The following is a 22,493-nucleotide window of genomic DNA, read 5'->3' as shown; positions in this document are numbered from 1 at the left end:
ATTCTGCTCCAGAGTAAACCTTACAAATAGCCATACAAACCTGAAGTGTCTCCTGATGGGATTGTCATCTGTCAGTGTAACCTGCTTTGCATGACAGACATGTGAACAGTCACTCCACACTACAAAAGCACACCACCGACTCCTTAGCATAATCCCAAAACACTGACATGACTGTATACCTCTGTACTCACATCCCAATTATCCAGGCCCTATGTAGAAACACACAATGCCTACAGCACCCTGCGTAGCATCCCACATGGCATCATTAAAGTCAAACAAGCTGCCTGAATGTTTGATGTGCCGCTCTCCTCACCCTCTCCATGTGCCAGGGCTCTCTTCTCTCAATCATCTCTTTCTTTCTTTTTTTTACAAATCCATTTTTGTCCTGTCTTATTTTTCTCTTGTTGTTACATACAGCTTCACTTTCTCCATCACACTGTCATGGTGTTTTTCGATTATACTTTGTTCACGGTTCATTGTCTGTTTCTCTTATATCTGACAACAGCGTGCTTCAAAGTTTGCTGTCTGTCATCACAGTACAGAGTGAGAGGAATGTAATGTGAGAAAAAAAACACCTTATTTCCAAAATAGTTCATTATTACTATTGATCTCTATTACTGGAGCCTGACCGATGTATCTGCAGGGGTCATCGGCCATTATTAGCTATTTAAAGATACCTGCACTTATAATAGCCATTAAAGGAACATTTAAAAAATAAAGAAGAGACCAGAGAAAGACCTGTTAACCAAGGTGTGAATTCTGATATCGAATAGTCTGTCCACTAGGGAGGCCTCTGCAACTTCTCAGATGGAAACGTGTTTGCAAAGCTGCAAACACAACAACCAGCTGATCTGAGCAGAGTCGGGCAACGCGTAAATTAATAATCCACAACTTTTTCTGAATATAAAATGGTATTAAACATGTTTTGTGTGTCTGATACGAAATAAAAATTATTGGCCAATATATCGCATGTTTAGATCACCAAATATCGGTATTGGTATCCGCCTTAAAAATCCTATATAACTCAGAGTCTATTTATGAAGAGTAGAAAATCTTGAGTTGAGCGCAAATCCAGATATCAGAACTGTTTTCATGTGCTAGAGCTGTTTTAGAATGAATTTTTGCTATAAATCCAAAGAAATAAATCCATTTCCTCTTAGGTCAGTTTACATTTTGGGTAATAATGATGCAAACATTTAAATACCATCACTTCACTCAGTGCAAAAAACTGCTCCCAGGCTCTTATCAGTACAATTTTGTAAGACTACACATTAATAAGATTTCCACAGTGCAGGACCAGAGAGGACAGAATCTATTGATATGATGTGCAGACATAATTCAGGATCAACAACTAATCCATGATATCGATCTGTCTATGCAGCTCTTTGACAGTAAGCACCGACTAATGGCACAGTGTGAAGGTTAACTATAACAAAGTCGGAGTAAGAGGAGGGTTTTGTGCCTCAGTGCTTTGCTGCTATAAACACACATTTTCATTTTACAATTATATGCTTGTTATTGACGAAAGCCCTCTAGGTGGTTATACAAACACTCTAGGGTACAAAAGGACAAAAATACGAAGGGAATTGTTGAGCAGAATTCAATTAATCCTTTTTTTTTCCACGGATAACAAGAAAATTACTGTTTACAACACAGTTGAGTATAAATTTAAACATCAAACTTCTCTCGATAGCTCAGTAAAACATAAAACGCTTAACAAACAGAAACCAACAATACCTCTGAATAATTACAAAACAATGCAACAAAGTTTTGTCGGTAGGGGACTTTGCAAAAGTCAATTTCTGACAACAGATACAGTGGCAGCACAGCTACTATTGTGAGTAAATCACAATTCAAACAAAACAAGAGATGGTGCCGCTGAATAAAGATTTTAAAAAGTAAACGGTTTGCCACTTGATGTTGTTTCTCATGTTAATCCAAACTGCAGCAGTATCTGTTCTACCCTACAGCTTAAACCTATGGTGAGTCTTTATTAAGAGCAAGCTAGCCATCAGTTTTACAGGATCTGTAATTAACTCCAAACCGCAAACACTTTATACTTACCATCAGCTACAAACAGGTGACGTGAAACACCAGGGATCCTCTAAATAATATAACACTAAACCATTTAAAGATCAAAAACAGGAATCTGTCTGTAACTGAGAGCTGAATTCATTTGCACTTGGCTGTGGCCCAACTTTATGTGGCGCCTGTCTTGTGACTGTGCTTTACCTGGATCCATGGCCATCTGTCATTTTCGGCTGCAGTCCAGGCATTGACCAGCCCCTTCTTGTTGAGCCTTGCAAAGTACGGGTACCACTTCTGTAGGCCAAAGAGAGCACGGTGGGTAGAAGAGGCCGTTATCTGTTGGTTGGAGATTATACCGCCCTCCATGCCCAGTGGGCCAGAGCATTCTGAGAGAACAGAGAGACAGAGAGAGGAAGCGATAGATGAGTCCTCCTATCATTCTAACACTCAGAAATGTGGGAAAGTGAGTTTCAGGAACGCGTATAATATTAAAAAAAAACCCACAAAACCACTGACTTTATCCTCCCCATTTTGTTTTGTTTCACTCTTTTTATCTTTAAATATTGAATTGGAGTCATCATTATGGATTCCCCTCAGTGGTCCGATTCCCCATTGATTCACAATTGATTACTGAGCTTATTGGAAAATAACAATATAGGCCTACACAGCATCACTGGTTGCTTTTATTATCTCTATGTCTGAACACAGTGTAGACCAAGAGTAGCCAAAAAAGGCTTGCATGTGACTTAGGTGGGAAAAAAGCTCCAGTGCCATGAATTCAGTGTCAGCCTTCTGCAATGGACAACTGTCAGAAAACTAAGCCAGCAATAATAAAAGGGAACTGATCAGCTTGGAGTTCCAATAGACTGAGCAATTTGGCACCAGTTCTCAAGTGGAACCACTTCTCAGTTCCCAGATGCTCCAAAATTTCATTTGTATTATATTAGCCAAGGTCATTCAAACTCTGACTTTCTCTTGACTATTGTTGCATTATTTGTTAACTCACTGTTATGTTCACCATAGCTATTTTCTATTCTACTGTCCCTACAATTTTGATTGTCAACAACGCGCTTTTCTCATGTCTCCCAAGTTCTTTTAAGTCACAGCTGCAGATTGGGACTCTTGTCTCCGTCTCAGTGCTACTACACACATTTGATGGACTAACAGGTTGTTCCTTCATCTCTTCCATCAGGAACAGAGCCCCCGGGCTCTCTCCCAAGGAGCTGCAGCCACAGTTGAACAGCATCATTCCCAAAGTCAACAAGCTTTGCAATAGCTTTAAATATCTTAGAGGCTGCATTAAAATGGGGAAGTCTGACACCATTATCCTCAGTCAAAAAGCCCTTTTTAAAGCTGCTGTTTTTTGCAGTTAAGCCTAATTAGTGTGTCCAGGCATATCCAATGCATTTTAATAAATATACCTGTGGCAAAAGGGATTCTGGCAATGCTGATCCAATAAAGAATTTATTGCTCTGCACAACAAGTACTTCTTTGTGTTTCCATTAAAAAAAGAAAAATACTGAGAGATGAAACAAAAAAAAAACTTGGCACAGAATATAGATGTAGATGGAATGGGCTGGAGAAGGTGTACATAAATTATACAACATACCACAGTACATTGCACATAAAAATATTGTTTCTGTCGAAACACAACAGATTTTGTTTTTGACAGCTCTGATAATGTAAAAATGTTTTATAGATCCTATATTGTTTGAAAGTACGAATTGCGAATCTGTGGAAAAGCATCAGAATCAAGGAAGTGATGTGGGCAAGAAAACACTGTACGCAACTGTGGTTGCACCTTAAAATAAGCTGTGGCCCATTGACACCAAAAGTGATTCAGCTGTTACTCCACCTGTTTATAATCTCTCACACTCAATAAAGTATGTTAAACAGGGGTGATGTTGCAGTGACACAGCCAGCTTCCCAAACTCCTCATCATGCAAACTTTAAACTGTAACATGCAGTTTACCTGCATAAAAAATGGCGAGAAATTGGTTTCACGTGATATGCAATGTGAAAGAAAACTAGAGAACCCACTCATAGCACTAATAGTAATAAAGATGAGCAGGATTATTTGCTACTTATGCAAAAGTCAGCTAGTTGATGACATTTTAGCAATTAATTATTATTTAATGGCATTGTCTTCTATCTTCTCAGTTATAGTTATAGAAGATTTGTCTCTGCATGATTTTTTCAGTTATTACTGGTCTGCTGTGATTGCAACAGTGTTTGCAGTGTGATGCATGTCATTCTCTATCAATGCTAGCATTATGGAGGCTGAATTCCCCACAACCTTTGTTTATCTTTCACATTTACTTTGGTATGTCTCTGAAAGGAATGCGAAAAAAATAATACCTTAATCGTTAATGACACCATCATTTTTAAACTTTTTCTAGGACCACTGGTTTGTCATTAAAAATCAATCAAACAATTTGATTATTCAAGTAGCATGCTTGTGATTGCAGATATAGTGCAAGAGCTCTAAAAACTACAGCACAGAAAAAAAACTGAGGGAACTTGGAAGAGTCTCAAAAGAATGAGGACACATCAAGTACAGACTTCAGCTCGAGACACAGCTTGCTTATGCTGGTTGAAGTGCAAGTGGCTGTGCGAACCAGCCTTCAGGGGATGCCTGGAGCAATGGTCACCTAAATACTATGAAGCTGCCTTCATCATTTAAACAAAATATCTAAAAAAAAAAAAAAAAAAAAGGCATTTCAAAGTCAGTACTGAAACACAGATCCAAACGACACACATGCATTCCAACAGACAACCAAACTGGCAACACTGAGACGTGTGAGAAGGCTTACACCACACAAGAAAGCCAAGAGTCAGAAAAGAGTGGAATGATGAAAACAACCCTAGCATGACTTATCCAGCTGCTAAAAACAGTGGGGTGCTAATCAACAGGGAGCCATGGAGACAGTGAGTAATGTCTGAGGACAGTCCAGGGGGATCTACTGGAGGCTGGAAGGAAGCACAAGTGGGAGAGTAAAACTGAACATGATGAACACAGAACACCAGACCTCTTCACAATAAAACAGGAAACACAGTGAGATATAAACATGACAACCTGGACTGACAACATACGCCACAGACATAAAATACATGAAAGCAGGGGAGACTTAACATAGTGGAAACACGAGGGGAAAATAACTAGTAACACCTAGGCATGATAATGATAAACTTAGGAAACCTGAAGGCTACATAAACTAAACACAAAACGCTGGGTCAGCAGACCCAGGATCATGACAGATTCAAGTTTGGCACAAACTTTTTCTGGACTCAAGGATGCACTGACAAAAATTTGGTGTTTAGGGTTCACACTGACCTTACAAAACACATTGTAGGCTTCATCTCAAGAATCCTTGTTTTGATTACAACAAAATACTGAACAAATGTCTAACTGGAAAGGAATTAAGTGATGATAGAATGGAAAATGTGACCTTGTTTCACATTTGCTCAGATGCTGAATTAGTAACGCAAACTGCAGATTTGCTTGGATTTTACAGACTTTGGGGTTGCCAGGTTGAAGAAAAAAGTGAACTTTTTTTGCAGAACTGATTACGTCGCCCTAGGAACTTAAAGTCAGGAACAACAGTAACCGGGCAATGCAGAATACGTTTCTCTATTTCTAAGAAAAACAAAAGAGTCTCCAGCCATGATACCCACTCTTTCAGACTTTGCAGATTATTTTCACTGCCTTTCCTAGAGCTGTGCTGATAACATGCTTAAATATACTTTTTTGAATGATATGAACAGAACATGGGCGTTGCGGGGAGAACAATCCCTCCTGACCAAATGCAAAGAATGCAGCAAGTTTAATTTAATAAGAGAGTCTTCTTAATGAATCCTGACTTTCAATTTGTTAGGGACCCTGCAGTTACACATGCTTTTTCAGACACTGGCACCAAATGTCATATCACCCAAATTTACCTCCTAAAAATGAAATGGAAATCTATTTTTCCCCATTAGAGCCTGCGGATCGAGGTGCAGTGTTGCATCAACACAATATTATATTTGTCTAGATGTTGTGCCTTTTGGGCAGCTCTCTTGTAAGATATTCCATATAGATGTTGTGACAAGACACTGCTGCAAATCCACGGTCCCTCTGACCTTGTGGCAATGATGGGCCACTCTTAACGAGCTGCCTGCCAGTCGTCAGTCAGAGCAGCAGAGGCAGCCAGCCCCGGGGCCTTGCCCTCCTGGCCCCTGAGCATACATCAGCGTTGCGACAGCACACATCACTAACACCGCCAGTACCGTGATGTGACAGCTGAATCCATCTCCCACAAGCCCTACCTAAAGCCTAAACAAATTAGCGCCCCACTGAAATTAATGCCACCGCACCAATACTAATGACCATGGAGCAAAAAGAGGGGATAAGTCAAAGAATAATAAATACACCTAACAGATGTTAGCCGCACGACAGACGTTCCACAGGTGACAAATGGCGGTGAATAAAATGCACCTGTACACATGTTCTTGTGTAGCTGCAACTTTAAAAGTGACCAAGCTAGCAATGTGTGTTTTAAAAGAATACTGCTACGCTCTTGTTGAATAAAGCAGAACAAACAGAGAAAAATGCATAGCTTGTGTTAGTACAACAATCCACATGCACATATTAACTTTCCTTACATTATATTATCTAAATACATTTTTGAAATAGGTTTCCACTGTTTATTTTAAAAATAAGCTTTCCCTGCTCTACCTCTCAGTATGTCAGCCAATAAAACCTTTGATTAATATTAGCTGAAATACCAGGTGCAAATACTGCACATATTGTATACGTGCTGTGCAGTTCTGAACTTTGGATGGTCTATAGCATATTGAAAAACTCGTAGTCTACAATTACATTTTCACAGAACAGCTAATATATAGGGAACCACTGATGCAATCAATATGAAAAAAAAAATGTCAATACAAAATGACCATAATAAAATAAATACTTACACTTTGCGTTATGAGAAACATTAAAATTAAAATGTTGAATACATTGAACTCCTTGTCATATTCAAGAAACCAGTATGAGATGATTTGAGCTTTTTGACATGATGCATTATCCTGCTGGTCACAAAGGGGTTGCTCATGGAAACAATACTCGGGTACACTACTCCGTTTCAGTTACTGTTATCTTCCTATCAGCTTGAAGCAGTCTAGTTATTCTCATCTACCCTCTGGCACAACAGCGAAATTTCACCTTGAGAAGTGCTCACTTGACATCTTCTCTTTCTAGACCATTCTCTGTAAAGCTGTAAAGATGATTGTGCAGGAAAATCCCAGTAGATCAGCAGTTTCTGAAGTACTAAGACAAGCCCATCTGGCACCAACAACCACATTCAAAGTCTCTTAAGTTTCTTTTGTTCCCCATTCTGGTGCTTCATATTCACCATGTCTACATGCCTAAATGCATTGAATTACTACTGTGAGACTGGCTGATTAGATATTTGCATTAGCAAACAATTGAATAGGCGTAACTATCAATCAGTCAATCAGTCTCCTCCGTGCCGCGTCTGTCCAGTACAGAATGCATTCAGCTTGTCAAATTTACATAAATCTGCGATCGCTAGCAGTGTGACTCTGAAGTGCTGTACTGTATGTTTGTAAGTTCTCTCCCCAACAAACACAACAATGTCAACAAAGTAATTATAGTAAATAGTATATAGTAAATAGTAAATAAAGTATTCTGATTCTGATTCTGAAAATGTTTTGCACCGTCAAAGGCACCTGCGGTAGCATCCAAAAGGCAGAGGAAGAAGGGAACCATCACACAAGAAGTTTGACTTCTGGACATGCTAAAGGAAGGTAGAAGTTACCGTATTTTTCAGATTATAAGGCACAATAAGCAAACAAAATCTGATGAATTAATTTGTGAGTAGCCGTGTTGGGGGCCTGCTCAGGGCTCCAAGTTCACTGATATATTAATCCTAATATTTTCCTAGACTGCAGACGAAATCCTCACAATAGCATAATAAACACATAAAGCCTCTTTGAGCTCTTGGGCTTCTTGCAAAAACCTACTCCTTTAAAGACTTTTTCCATGCAGCCAGTGGGAAAAAAAGAGGGCTGGTAAACACAAAATACTTACACAAGACAAGACAAATCCATCTTTCATTTTATGAGAATTAAAATGTTTATAATATGTTTATAATATTAGGTTTAATTATGTTCCTAAAGAATGTGACCACTATACTATGATGATATGATAACTTCTTACTTCTTCAAATGTTAAATGTTATATATATATATATATATATATATATATATATATATATATATATATATATATATATATATATATATATATTATTGGCATCGGTGAGCCACTGTCAATATGTGACATATTGAAATCGCGTTTGAATTTGCGCTTGTTTTTTGCTTTCACTTTGCAATCGCGCGAACTGTGCATAGAGAGCGACAGTACTGATTGGTGAGTGATGATAATTTGCGCACCAATTCCTCTGACATCAACTCATCAATCGTTAGCTTACTATGCAAACATGACAAGTGAAATCTCCCGCAGCAAACTTAAACATGTGAGAGGTTGATCGCGCAGAGAATCGCTGAGCTTATGTGAGTGCGTGTGTAAAAGCAGCAGGATATATATTTTAGTTCTGCTCAGCCAAATAAGACAGGTCAGGGTGAAGAAGTGACAGCCAAAGAAAAGCTTACCACAAAACGGAAAAGTTATGACAAATCAGACTATAATATATAAAAATTATAATTTTAATAAATGACAAATTAAAAAGGCATGAACATTTTTTTGTATCGAAAAAATATCGAACCGTGACACCAAAGTATCGAACCGAACCGAACTGTGAATTTTGTGTATCGTTGCACCCCTAATATATATATATATATATATACATATATACACACACAAGTGTGTGTGTGTGTGTGTGTGTGTGTGTGTGTGTGTGTGTGTGTGTGTGTGTGCGTGTGTGTGTGTGTGTGTGTGTGTGTGGTTAACAAAGACAGTCACACTCTCATGAAGGTAGGTGTACTACTGCCAGGGTCGACAATCAAGACGGTCAACGCCGTCATGAACAGAAATATAGACAGTTTACAACGAGGTGCAAACCGCTGTTCAACAAGAAGGTTAGATTAGACTTTGCCAGAAGACATCTGCACATTTGAGGGAAAAACAACAACAAAGATCCCAACAAATTTGAAAAGATGAAACCCAGATTAACTTAGACCAGAATAATAGGAAGTGAAAAGTGTGAACAAGGAGAGAAACAGCTCGTGATTCGAAAACCATACCACATTACCTGTCAAAATAGTGGAGGCAATGTTATGACATGGGCATGTAGGCCTGCCAGTGGAACCAGTGACGTGACCGTTAGCTGATTTGAACTCAACAGACCAAACAGAGAGACATACAGTACAAGCAAGCAGCAGCTGAAGGTGGCTACAGTGGATACATGGCTTCTAGACTTCAGGCAGTTATTGATTATGAAGGATTTTCATCCGAGTATCAAAACAATCCTTAAATTCAGTTTGTTTGGGGCCTGTGAAAATGGGGAATATGTATAAAAACGGCTATATATATATATTTTCCTAAACAAGCAATGCAATACTTGCTGAAAAAACTTTAAGTGGTCACTTCAGTCAAATCTTGGTTGTGTAATTAAAATGCACTGTGGTGATGTACACAGACAAAATAAAAAGAATGGTGCCATTATCCAAATACTTATGAGTCTAACTGTATGGTTCTTTACATTTAATGGTGCTCAGAAAGCACACTGTTCACAGGGTGGCTCCTACAGTTATTAATCCTCTTCACCTGAAATCTAACCCTCACACCCAACTGATTCCTTTCAATAAGAGCCCAGAAACAATTTCCTGTTAGGCCTTTTGTAGAACATATGAAACATTTCCAAGACCCTTTATGTTCAGGTTTAGGTTTCTGTGTTTTTGTAACCAGCAACATGAAATGCATGTTTTTCTGTGCAGCCAGCATCCCAAATGACTCTGCATGAGCCAGCATGAGCCAATTTGACCTTACATTAGGCAGCACCATATTCTCCCCAACACAAGACCAAAAGGCATCAAGTCTCAGGCACTTATATGGCATCAGTAAACATTTGATAGCTACGCACAAAATTTGCAGTCTTTCATCACTAAAGCCTTAAAATGCATTTTCTTTTCTTCTGGCGATGCTAATAATACTGATCATTTTCACTTTAGCTTTTATTTGCCCAATAAAAGCTGGCTGAGCTCACATACTCACTCACAACATCAGCCTCACTTTCTGTTTCACATTCAAACTTGTCCTGGGAGAATAGTCAATAATACCTCCCACTTGTACCACTGGCAGCTGTGTTTACTGTGACGGTGCCGTTTTCTGTGTTGGAACTGTGTGTTTTGGAAAATAAACACTTGATAAGGTTTTGGTAGTCATCTGATTCTTTGTGTCTAACACTAAGCAGCAAAGAATATAGCTGAGAATGTGTTATAGTGTCATAGCTTTGCCAATAATAACCTCCTCCAGTCACTTTGCATAAGAATCTCACTTTATATTAACACCAGAATTGGGTATTTATAAGAATGCTGGTTTGTAGGGATGGATCTCTTTGTGACTTTATAAATGGTTAAGTCATAGTAGTTATAATGTGTCATGTAGTTCAGTTATTTTAGTTTGAAGGCAAGCATTTGAATACTGGAATTGAAATACATTATTTTTAGTGCTTATAATAATTAATTGTTATGCATTACAATATCTTATAATGTCTTAATGATGTCTTATTCAGAGAAAGTGTTACATTTTTTAAAACGCACAACAACATCAATGTCACATTTGCATAAAGCTGCTATTTACATTTAGGTGAAAATGTTCAAATCTTACTCTGAACTGATGATAAGGATGATACTTCAAACTGTACTTCAAAACTCTCCCAAGTGTACTTATTCATAGAGCCCAAGGTCTTCCAGCTGTGACTCACTAAATCTGCTTTTTCCATGTGGGGATTTTCCTGATAAACTTGCATATCATTGAAAATCTATCATCAAAGGGAGGTGCACCAAGCACTAAAGCAGAAGACAGACGCTCTTTATGAGAATTACCAGCCCCCCTTTTCTCTGATCGATCACTTTGTGTCGGTAATACTACCAGCAGTGCAATTACCTGCAGCATCAGGTGTGCTGTTCGAATCAATGGTATGTTGTAAGAGTTAGAAGGTAAACACTGCCAAAAAAAGAAACAGGAGTACTTACTGTATTGACAGTTCCTCCCCATGTATTCTCCTGGACATTCACAGGAATAGTTGGCAACCAGATCTGTGCAAATGCCCCCATTCTTACACGGGTCCCTTTCGCATTCGTTAATATCTGGAAGAGGCAAGAAAAAAAGAGAGTGCATTCATTTATATGAAGCAGACGTGGGCAATTACAAAGACTTCATCTTCATTAAAATGGATTGGTAGGGAGCACATATTGAATTTTCTCTGCGTGTTTCTCAATTCTGTGTGCACATGGAAGCTCACACAAAGACACAGGTTTCTTGGAACTAATAACTCAAAAACTCAGAGGAAGATTATTTTTGCTAGAATATAATCCACTTCTTGACAGTTTACTTTCTTTGTAGTATTTTTCAGAACATACCACATCATTTGGGTAGTTTGCAAAAAGCCTACTTAGGTTAGCAAAGTATGGGGTTTATTCATCAGAGCTATACCTACTGAGATAAACACTCTTTGAAATCTCTACATGCAGAATTCTCTATATATGCTTTACACACACACAGCAACACACCAGCAAATGTCTGTCAAGCAGAATTAGGCAGATATTCACTGACAATTAACATTCAAACGAGAGCACTCACATTTTTTAATCATCTTAAATCCAGGCCCCAAGACACCATCCAATGCAAAGCCCTCCAAACCCAAGAGATGATCCCAGAAAAGAGTCCCATGTGTCAGCTAGTGTTGATACTACGCTGCCTCCTCTCAAACACACGCTGATCAGTCTCACAACACTGCTTTCCAAACACCAATCAGAGTGAACCAAATCAAAACAACGCGAAGATAGCTATCTGAAACACTGGAAAGAAGAAACTAAAACCCAATGCAGACTCACATGTTTTATTTAGTGCTAAACAAAGACTATGAATTGGAAGAATATCTCCTTACCATCAGAGACAGAAAGCAGAGACAGATCCTAAGCCAGTATAAGCTCGGTGAAAACAAACTGGCAATCAAACGAGAAAGACACAACAAGGCATGGCAACATAAAGAAAGCCCGACATATGATTACTGTTTGATAGGTAAGGTTGAAACAGAAACAGAGATGTATTTTCTTCCTGAAGTGTAAAAAATTTAGTGAGGTAAGGAACACTTCCTTTAACCAATTCCAAATTCAAATAGACATTTCAAAGGAGAAGGACAAGGCACATCTTCCACACATACACATACAGTATGCATAGAATTATATATTAATTATATGTGTTTATTTAAAAACTGCCATGCCAATAAAATAACTTTGAATTGCTGAATTTGAACTAAATATAAATGCTGAATGTACTAGAAAAATAATAAATCAATAGAAACTTGTTAACTTGTTTACATTATTTTCTTTATTCCAATGGTGGATTCAGACCATCCTTAATGCATTACTCAATAACTCGAGGAGTCGTCTGAATTTAATTGAATAACTAATATTTCCATATATGCAAAAAAAAAAAAATTCTTTTAGGAAAAAAATTGTTGTCGTTGTCTTACAATATCAAAAGTTCAGCGAGAGGGGAGACTTGTGTGGGCCACTGCTTTACAGACAAACGTCCACTTAGAAAGCATCAAATTTATCACATTTAACAATGTTATTTTTCTAAGTCAGAATAACTGCAGCTGAACTCCTGTATATCTATGGTGCTATAAAATACCTACACTAAAGTGGAAGACGGTGATGACACACAATTTTGCCCCACTGTCAGAAGCTTTTTCCAGCGTGCTTGTTATCCTCTGTCTCTTCATTCAAGTATCACAGATACAGGAGAGCAGAATGCGTTATCACCTTTGCTCTGTAATTGCGCTGCGAAACAGATTTTCTCTGACTGATTCATCAAACTGGTTATCGAAGGTGACACAACTCCAACCCCACCCATTACACCCCATTTGCACTCTGTTCTGTTACAGGTAGAGTTAACAGCAAGAAATTACAGGGATGATTTTGAAGCAGCGAGAGGAAAAGTGGTGAACTTTTGAACAATTTTTAACAAATTTCTAATGATTTGACTTCCAAACTTGCCTATGGCTGCTACAAGACTCCTCTAACACCTACCCTGGGCTGTCTGCGAGTTATAAGTACATTTTGGCTTCATGAATGTGTAACTAGGCTTGAGATTTAGGAAGCTTAAGAAAGTGAAACATGATTAAAGTAAGTCTGTTATGGTGCTTCATCGCTTTAAGATTTTATCTGTAGCGTACACAATAGCGCGAGTCACTTTTATTATCTCAAAATACATCTTTTTTTTTCAGGGGGAATGTTGGACGCTCAGGAGGAATATAGTCAGGTCTTCATGCATATTGGTCAATGTGGTGGTGTGACTAGAAGCAGGAACGTCTTTAATCTGCAGTCGAGCAGAACAAATAAACAAACGGAGTGAAATAACAGACGTACAGAGAGAAAGATGTGAGAAATGTTTTGTTATTGCTCAGTAATTTATAGGCAAACTGCAAGACAACTGTATTTGGGTAAAATTATATTTTGATGAAACTGAGCGGTAAAGCATTTCCCAAAACATAATAAAGTTTTGCAGATTAAACTTGAAACACACCGTAACAAACACTGTTTTCCTTTATCTGGTATGCAGGATGTTTGCCTGTGTGTCGGTCTTCTTTCGGACATTTAAAATTAGATATAATCTTCAGCACAATCTCACATTGTGTTCCTTTTTTAAATTTATTTTTAGACAGCTGTAATGTAACAGTTATCTCACTTCAGATAGAGATAATGTTACTGAAGCTCTGCTATTTGTCAATTGGCTGCCTGTACAGCCATTTCTGTGTAATGCAGTCGATGATAAATCAACTGTGCTGTGAACCAAAATACAGATATTTCAAATGCAATGTAACCTAACCTGTAGAGTTCAATGCATCAGTCTTATATAAATACTTAGCCAGCGTGTGCTTTACAGAGGACAACAATAAGCGGACATTTTCACAGTTGGAGCACAAATCCTCATCTTGAAGAACAGACTACAACAACACACAGAATTGCTGAACCATATGTAGTCAAATCTAAACAGCATGGCTTACTTATATTTGATTATATTGTAAAATACACTGAATATGTTTCAATGTGTTACAGTCCTAGCCTGTCAGCTCCATCTCTGGCAGCCACATGACAATTTTGTGGCAAGTATCTTTTTAGTTTTTAATCATTACAGAGGCAGTTTGTGATCGTCTGTGCACGTCTATGCTTGGCTGTTTTTCGCTGCTTCACAAAAAAAAAAAAAAGAGCCATTTTAATACAAAGCCATTAAAACTTCAGTTTTCAGTTGCTGCACGGTCCCATTCCTCCAAAATTACATCATGATTACATCTTTTTCATTGTCCACTAGGGTGAATGCACTAGAGTCTTCAACTGTGAGACGACTGAAGAGATGTACTGAATGCTAAGTCAGAGCCTGGGTTACAATCTGAACAGGAAAAAAGCAAAAACAACCAAAGAGACAATAACAACTTCATGACACTTTTGCAATCACAAAAAATTCACTTAGTAAGAGAAGAAGGGGCAGAGTAATGAGGTCTGTTTTCTCAACAACTTATCCATCTTAGGGTTGTGGGGCGAGCTGGGAGCCTGTTCCAGCTGAAATATGTTCATAATTGGTCCACTTTAAATAAGAAATCACTTTGAACAACAAAAAATATCTGATTTATTTTGTAGTACTTGCATAAATGTTGTTCAAGGTTAGATAGCCTAAACCTTTGAATGTCTGTGTTTTAACCTCCAAATTGCTTGCTACAATCAGATACAAACAGTACAGTAATTAGGTGTTATTGTGCTTCACAGTAGCTGATTTGTGTTTGTTTTTAACTGTGCTTTGATAAGCGTAGTATAGGACAGTCTGATTATGGCAGTAGGGGAGCAACACAAACAGGCCCTGCTACTTGCTTCTCTGCAATTTCTTCAACAGATCAGATCAGAAGAATGAGGTGTGCTTGTGGCAGAAGAGCAACACATTGGTCTCCGAGAGCTGTAGTGGCGACTATTTTTTTGTGCGCATAAAACTAAACAACAAAAAAAAGTATGTAAAAGGGCATGAAAAGCTGATAAATTTAGCATCAAAGTCGCTAAGTTGGCAGCAATGAGGTGAACTGAAGTGTGAAGATCACTGCTGTGAGTGAGAGGGATGTCATTCGCCCAAGCTGAGATGGTAATTATTTCCACATTTTGGAAAAACGAATATCCACATCTCACGAGTGAAAAACACATGCCAAACCAACAAAGGAATATCTGGATAGTCAAAAACAGATTTGTCAAGCTTTACATGAAACCACTCTCACCCTGACAACACATTATTAGCAAAACATGAGCAAAAACATGCTTGTCAGAATGAAACATTGGTTAGAGAAGGTAAATGAAGTGAAAATGGAATATGTTTTATTTAAACTGTAGTAACTCGGGTTGTATAATCACATTACAATTATCAATCTTCAAAACCTCCAAAAGCAAGTCAGCTTTTATTTGTTTAAATGAAGATATTCAAAAAAACAGCAATTTTAGGCAGTCTTGACAATTACAAAAACACAAAAACTTATGATTATCATGATTATGATTATTACCCACTGAGGAAACAGTTACCCCTTTCATATCACATTAAACTAAAGGGTTTTTTTTGTTTTTGTTTTTGTTTGTTTTGTTTTTTGTTTTTTTTTTTTGGGGGGGGGGGGGGGGGGGGGTTAATGGCGCTATAAGCTCTATTCGCTGCTCTGCTTTTTTGTCATTGGTTTTCACTTGCTGTCAAATCCATTCATTTTGAAAGTTTGACATTGGTAGTCTCATCCAGTGACCGATCTGTCTGTGTTCTGTGAGCCAATCAAATCTCCAGCCTCTGTTCTTTAAATGAATTGTCTGTCACTGTCACTTTGTCTCTCATGCTGTCTGTCATGTATCCCTCCTCCTTCCCATCCCCGCTTCATCCAGGTTATTCAGCGGGCCTCTTCCCATGTCTCCATTCGCCATTCAGCCTTTCGCTCACTACATAAGGGATTCTGTTTGATGTCATTTCTTATCACACCATAACCACCCAAAATATCTAAATTTTGCACGTTCATCTGTTTTCATCTCTTTATCAGTTTTTTTTTTCTACCAAATGCTGTCTCCTTTTAAAAGTTCAGTCTCTATTACCAGTTACAGAAAAGCTACTTTTCTGTATAATCACTGCATTAACTGAATGCTGAATTGACTGATTCTGGATCTAATAAAAAAATTAAAATTTTATGAAAAACTCAAAATATATAGCACAAATGTTGCTTCCTTGCAGCCCACAAGGTCTTGAACAGCATACTCTGCAAAGTTCAGTGTGCACACAGGCACAATCCACATCCACGGTTATTTCACAACTGCAATCACACCACTTAGAAATGTGATGCTGTTGCTACAAGTACATAGCTTGTTGCCACCAGTAGGTTCAATTATAGAGGTAAGCCAAATGGCTCGGCCACTCAAATAGCCTAGAGCACAACAATCCACAGAGAGAGGAAAACACAGCTAGTCCATCTTTGCGATTTGCTTTCCTTTTATGAAAGGCCATCAGCTCCTAGGAGATTAGCGTGGGGAAAGTGAGACTTGCCAGTAAATCAGTTGGGAGAAAGGGGATTACTTTGGGGGATGCAGTTAATCCAACTGGTAGAAACTGGAGAAGAGAGGAAAAGGTAGGGATCGAGATGGCGAGAAAAAAGATTATTATGAAAGCAAAACAGGAAGCGATAAAATAAATAAATAAGGTGCCAATAAATAAACTTGATTTACATGAATTGAACAGAGTCACGTGGTGGTTTGTCACTCACAGTTAGCCAAAATCCACCATTCTACATGTTTCATTAAGGCCTGAATTTTGTAATCAGAACAATTTAGCAAACTAGCATGAGTAGAATTAACTTAAATTTCAATTGGATTGAAAAAAATAAAAGAATCCATCCATCCCATTTTCTCATTGAGATCTGTATTGTAGGGGCCTGGAACCAATCCCAGCTGACATTTAACGATGTCATTAATTGTTTTCTATTTTTAGGCAATTAAATGTGAACCTGTATACTGACTGTCCAGCCAGACCAATGAAGCGTGTAATGTTTCTATAGAGCCTGCACAAGACTGATTCAGCTAAGACTCTATTGAATGGTACTCCCTGGTAATTTATCATAATTTATTCATTTGTGTCTCTTTAAATTTGATATTTCTGATTTGTCAAAATTTCATCATTATCACATCTCCAAAAGATAAAATAAAATTTTTTAATAAAATTCCTTAGCCTTTGGCCATACCATCATCATGCTCTTGTCAATTCACTGGAACATCTTGCTCCCTGAAAAAAAAAAAGCCAGACAATATGGAGAGCAATGAGTAGTCCTGTGTGTCAGGAAATAAGACTGGCTCCAAGTATTAAACTGACTATGATGTGTCCAGGGAGCAGGATCAGGCCTGTATAAAGACGGTTCACCCAAACTCTGGGCTCCACTGGACTCTTCATCTACCCCTAGTACAGCCATTCACCATAACTAAACAGACCAACAACTCTGCTTTCAAGTGTATTTAATGGGTCACATCTTGAAAATTAGGATTTCTAAAGCACTATTCACCACCCATGGTCTGGTGTTTTCTTTAATACGGTCTATGGAAGCTTAATTTGCACAGCAGAATCATATTTAAATATGCTTCTAGTTTCCATTGGACTGTATCTAGAGGCTATGGCATCAGTATGTCCAAACAGCCCAAACAACAACTTAAATGTCACGGCTGGCGGAGTGAGCCGTGTGGTGTGGAGGAAAGGGAGGACCCAAAATGCAGCAGTGACTGATGATACGAGTGATGTTTATTTACAAAGTGACAATGGCAGAAACAGGCAGTGAGGCATGACAAAACAACTGAAGAAACCTAAACTGGGAGAACTAAATGACAAACCTGAGACCATACAAAAGGGGTGCTGGGCAGAGAGACAGGAACACCATAGAACGCAGACGAGCCGACAACGAACACAGACCGACACCCACTATATATACACACACACACACACAAGGTAATCGGGTAATCGCACACAGGAGGGAAGAACAGCTGATCTGAATACACATGATGACTGGAGGACACAAGCTGAACACAATGACAACAGACACAGACTTTCAGAACAAAACAGGAAATCTAGAACCCGAACCGGACACAAGGGGGGAGGACACAGAATAACTAGAACAGAGGGAAATAATCACAAAACGCTGGGTCAACGACCCAGGACCATGACAGTACCCCCCCTCCAAGGGCTGGCTCCAGACAGCCCAAAACAAAAACAGACGACCAACCCAGGGCGGGCGGCGGGGGCCCAGGACGGAGGGACCAACACAAGCTCCAGCGAACCGAGAGAATTGTCCAAAACAAAAACACACATGCTGGAGCACGAGAACAAAACACAGTTCAGGAGGCCGGCCCGGAGGCTGACAACTCAGAAGTCCAGGACAGTTCATCTTCTGAGGCCGGCCACGTCGGCGACGTAGATCCATAAGCCGACCGAGCGGAAGGCAGCGGTGGCGGAGTGGAGGCAGTTCAGGGGGCCGACCGTGCACACGGCAGCGGCGGCGACGGGGAAACCGTTCAGGCGGCCGACCGTGCGGACAGCAACGGCGGCGACGAGGAAACCGTTCAGGCGGCCGACCGTGCGGACAGCAATGGCGACGATGACACAAGTCTGGAGGCCGACCGCGCGGAAGGCAGCGGCGGCATCTAGGAGGTCGTCCATATTGACGATGACGCTCCACCAGCGGCCTGGTAGATGACCGCCGATGTCGAGGCGGCAGTTCGGGACCCGAAGGTGGCGTGGCCGTCGCAGCACCAGACGAGACCGAAGCAGCGGCCGGTCCAGGCGCGGCTGAAGCGGAGGCCGGACCAGGCGCGGCTGAAGCGGAGGCCGGACCAGACGAGGCTGAAGCGGAGGCCGGACCAGACGAGGCTGAAGCGGAGGCCGGACCAGACGAGGCAGATGACGAGGCTGAAGCAGAGGCCGGACCAGGCGAGGCAGATGACGAGGCTGAAGCAGAGGCCGGACCAGGCGAGGCAGATGACGATGCTGCAGCTGGGCCAGGCGAGGCAGATGACGAGGCTGCAGCCGGGCCAGGCGAGGCAGATGACGATGCTGCACCGGGCGAGGATGAAGGCTCGGAGGCTGCAGCTGGCGAGGATGATGAGGCTGCAGCAGGCGACGGCGTGGAAGCCGGAGACTGTAGCGCTGCAGGCGTGGAAGAAGCTGCTGCTGCCCGTGGCGTGGATGAAGCTGCAGCTGGCGAGGATGATGAGGCTGCAGTTGGCAGCTGGACGGGCTCCTCGGGCCCTCCAGCTGACGAGGCAGGAGGCTGGCTAGGTTCTCCTGAACCTCCAGCTGACGAGTCTTGAGGCTGGACGGGCTCCTCGGGCCCCCCAGCTGACGAGACAGGAGGCTGGCTAGGTTCTCCTGAACCTCCAGCCGATGAGTCTTGAGGCTGGACGGGCTCCTCGGGCCATCCAGCTGGCGAGACAGGAAGCTGGGCGGGCTCCTCGGGCCCCCCAGCTGACGAGGCAGGAGGCTGGACGGGCTCCTCGGGCCCCCCAGCAGGCGAAGCAGGAGGCTGGACGGGCTCCTCGGGCCCCCCAGCGAAAACAGTCTCTGGACCAGTGGGCACCGGGGCCCCTGGAACACACAGGTCAGAACCAGTAGGCGCACGGGCCTCTGGCAGGCACAGTTCAGAACCAGCAGGCGCACGGGCCTCTGGCAGGCACAGTTCAGAACCAGTAGGCGCACGGGCCTCTGGCAGGCACAGTTCAGAACCAGCAGGCACACGGGCCTCTGGCAGGTACGGGTCAGAACCAGCAGGCACACGGGCCTCTGGCAAACACAAGGCAGACTGCAGCTGCACAGAGCACTGACCCAGCTCGGGCAGCGACAGCCGGATACAGTCCTCAGCTGGCTTCTTAATCTCCAGGGGTCCAGAGTCGGCCGGGGGCTGGGACCCAGCCTCTGGGGAGGCCCTGGAGTGCGTCACAGTCTCTGGGCTGGCCAGCTGTTGCGGACTGACTACTGCGTTATGTGGTGTGTCTCTCTGCTTGACATGAACAGGTGAAAAACAGTGCTTTTCCGGTTGGATGGACTGGACTTGTAGTACAGGCGGAGCTGGTGAAGATGGTGGCTGAATAGGTGGCTGAGCTGGTAATAACGCTGATGAGTCTCTTGCCAACTGAGCTATTGACTGAGCCACGGATTGTAACAAGGTGTCTAATAGGTCTGGCTGTGACTGTAATGGGGGTGACGGTTGAGTGGCTAACTGAGCTAGTGGCTGCTGGGCAGCTAACTGAGCTACCGGCAGGGCAGCCGACTCAAAAAACACAGCCCCGGAATAAACAGACACACAGTCCAAAACAGAAAAAGGGTCCTTTTCACTCACCACAGCTGGCAGTTCCAAAGTCCTAGTCTTCGGCTGTGGGGTGATGCGCCGACGGCGCGATCGTCGCTTCCTCCCGGGCAAAACCTCCGGCGGGCCGGGCAAAACCTCCGGCGGGCCGGGCAAAACCTCCGGCGGGCCGGGCAAAATCTTCGCCGCCGGGCTGAGTTGGGAAGCGGTAGCGGCTGGTGGGTGAAGGTGCAGTTCGTTGAGTATGAAGTCCTGTGCGAGCGGGTGAAGAGAGTCCAGCAGCCAGGAGTGAGCAGAGATGAGCTGCTGTAGCCTGGCTTCTACAGCACGGAGACACTCTTCCCCCTCATGCTCGAGCCATAGGTTAACCAACCTGGAAACAGAGTCAATTAGTTCCTCCCGAAGCTCCTCGGGAGGTGCGGATGCCGCTGGGTCCATGTTTGGTCGGCTCGTACTGTCACGGCTGGCGGAGTGAGCCGTGTGGTGTGGAGGAAAGGGAGGACCCAAAATGCAGCAGTGACTGATGATACGAGTGATGTTTATTTACAAAGTGACAATGGCAGAAACAGGCAGTGAGGCATGACAAAACAACTGAAGAAACCTAAACTGGGAGAACTAAATGACAAACCTGAGACCATACAAAAGGGGTGCGGGGCAGAGAGACGCCGAGACAGGAACACCATAGAACGCAGACGAGCCGACAACGAACACAGACCGACACCCACTATATATACACACACACACACAAGGTAATCGGGTAATCGCACACAGGAGGGAAGAACAGCTGATCTGAATACACATGATGACTGGAGGACACAAGCTGAACACAATGACAACAGACACAGACTTTCAGAACAAAACAGGAAATCTAGAACCCGAACCGGACACAAGGGGGGAGGACACAGAATAACTAGAACAGAGGGAAATAATCACAAAACACAAAACGCTGGGTCAACGACCCAGGACCATGACATTAAATCACATAAATGATTGAAATAAACGGCTGCTAAAAGCCTTTAATCCTCTCTAACTTGTTAAGCCCCCTAACTTAATTAGCTGAATGAAAGGTAATGTCCCAGTAGTATTGCCCCTACATCACACCCACGTCCTTCATTAAATTACAGTCAGATGTTGGGCAAGACTGGGTAAAGCCTTCTTTTATGCCCCTGCCAAGGCACTGTAAGCCACAGAACTGGAGGTTAGTCAAGACTTTGTTTTCATAAGGAGTTGTTTCACAGTGTTACATCTTTGCATCTGGACATACGGTAATTTAGCTTACATGAAAAATTTCCCCTGGGGAAGATTCATCTCATCTTATCTGTTTTGTGTTACTGAGCTAGCAAATGCAAAAGTATTTGGTAAGCAAGCTGATCCTCTAGGCAAGAATGGAGCAGTGGTCTGACCTCTATGGTCCGTGATCGACAGCAATTAAGTGGATCACCGGTTGTTTATGCCTGCCACATAATTAACCCCTGACCTTGGACACCCATACTTTCTTGGAAGTAATCATGCTATTCGTAATAGTGGTTAGAGTTCCTCTGGGACAGGCTGGTACTGATATCTTGTGATTCATAGCGGTGCTGTAAATGTTTGATCTGATACTGAAAATAGATTGCAATCGATGGGTGAAAAAAACGTAGAAACCCCCCAAAAAACAAGCATATAACCAGTGTGGTAAAATACTAATGTCTTTAGTTAATGGGCTATGTACCAGTGAGGAAGTTACAAGAACAAGAATTTCATGTCTGATGATGATTATTTATAGTTTTCAGTTCTTTCAACTAAAGAACATACAGCAGCAACAGTAGATTATGTTATCATTCAGTGGCAAAGGTAGTTTATGTGATATTATATACGGCGCAGGTCAAGCTAGAG

The 22,493-nt window shown here is 41.5% G+C and overlaps 1 protein-coding gene across 4 annotated transcripts in view; it reads right to left on the bottom strand.

Moving 5' to 3' along the window:
• Positions 1 to 22,493, bottom strand: part of edil3a (EGF-like repeats and discoidin I-like domains 3a) — a 135,354-nt gene that overhangs the window by 49,916 nt on the left and 62,945 nt on the right. For 3 of the 4 annotated variants that reach the window (XM_080893272.1, XM_080893273.1, XM_080893274.1), the window contains 2 exons: positions 11,248 to 11,361; positions 2,233 to 2,414 (listed from right to left, as the gene is read on the bottom strand). In XM_080893272.1, coding sequence (XP_080749398.1) covers positions 2,233 to 2,414; positions 11,248 to 11,361 — 296 coding nt within the window. Of the gene's footprint in view, positions 1 to 2,232; positions 2,415 to 11,247; positions 11,362 to 11,854; positions 11,974 to 22,493 lie in introns of those variants that run through there. The other variant, XM_080893275.1, reaches the window with a different exon arrangement.

This window comes from Rhamphochromis sp. 'chilingali', assembly GCF_963969265.1.
Source record: "Rhamphochromis sp. 'chilingali' genome assembly, chromosome: 10".
NCBI classification, from domain to species: Eukaryota; Metazoa; Chordata; class Actinopteri; order Cichliformes; family Cichlidae; genus Rhamphochromis; species Rhamphochromis sp. 'chilingali'.
The sequence above is the reverse complement of the archived record's forward strand: the minus strand, read 5'-3'. Positions and strand labels throughout refer to the sequence as shown.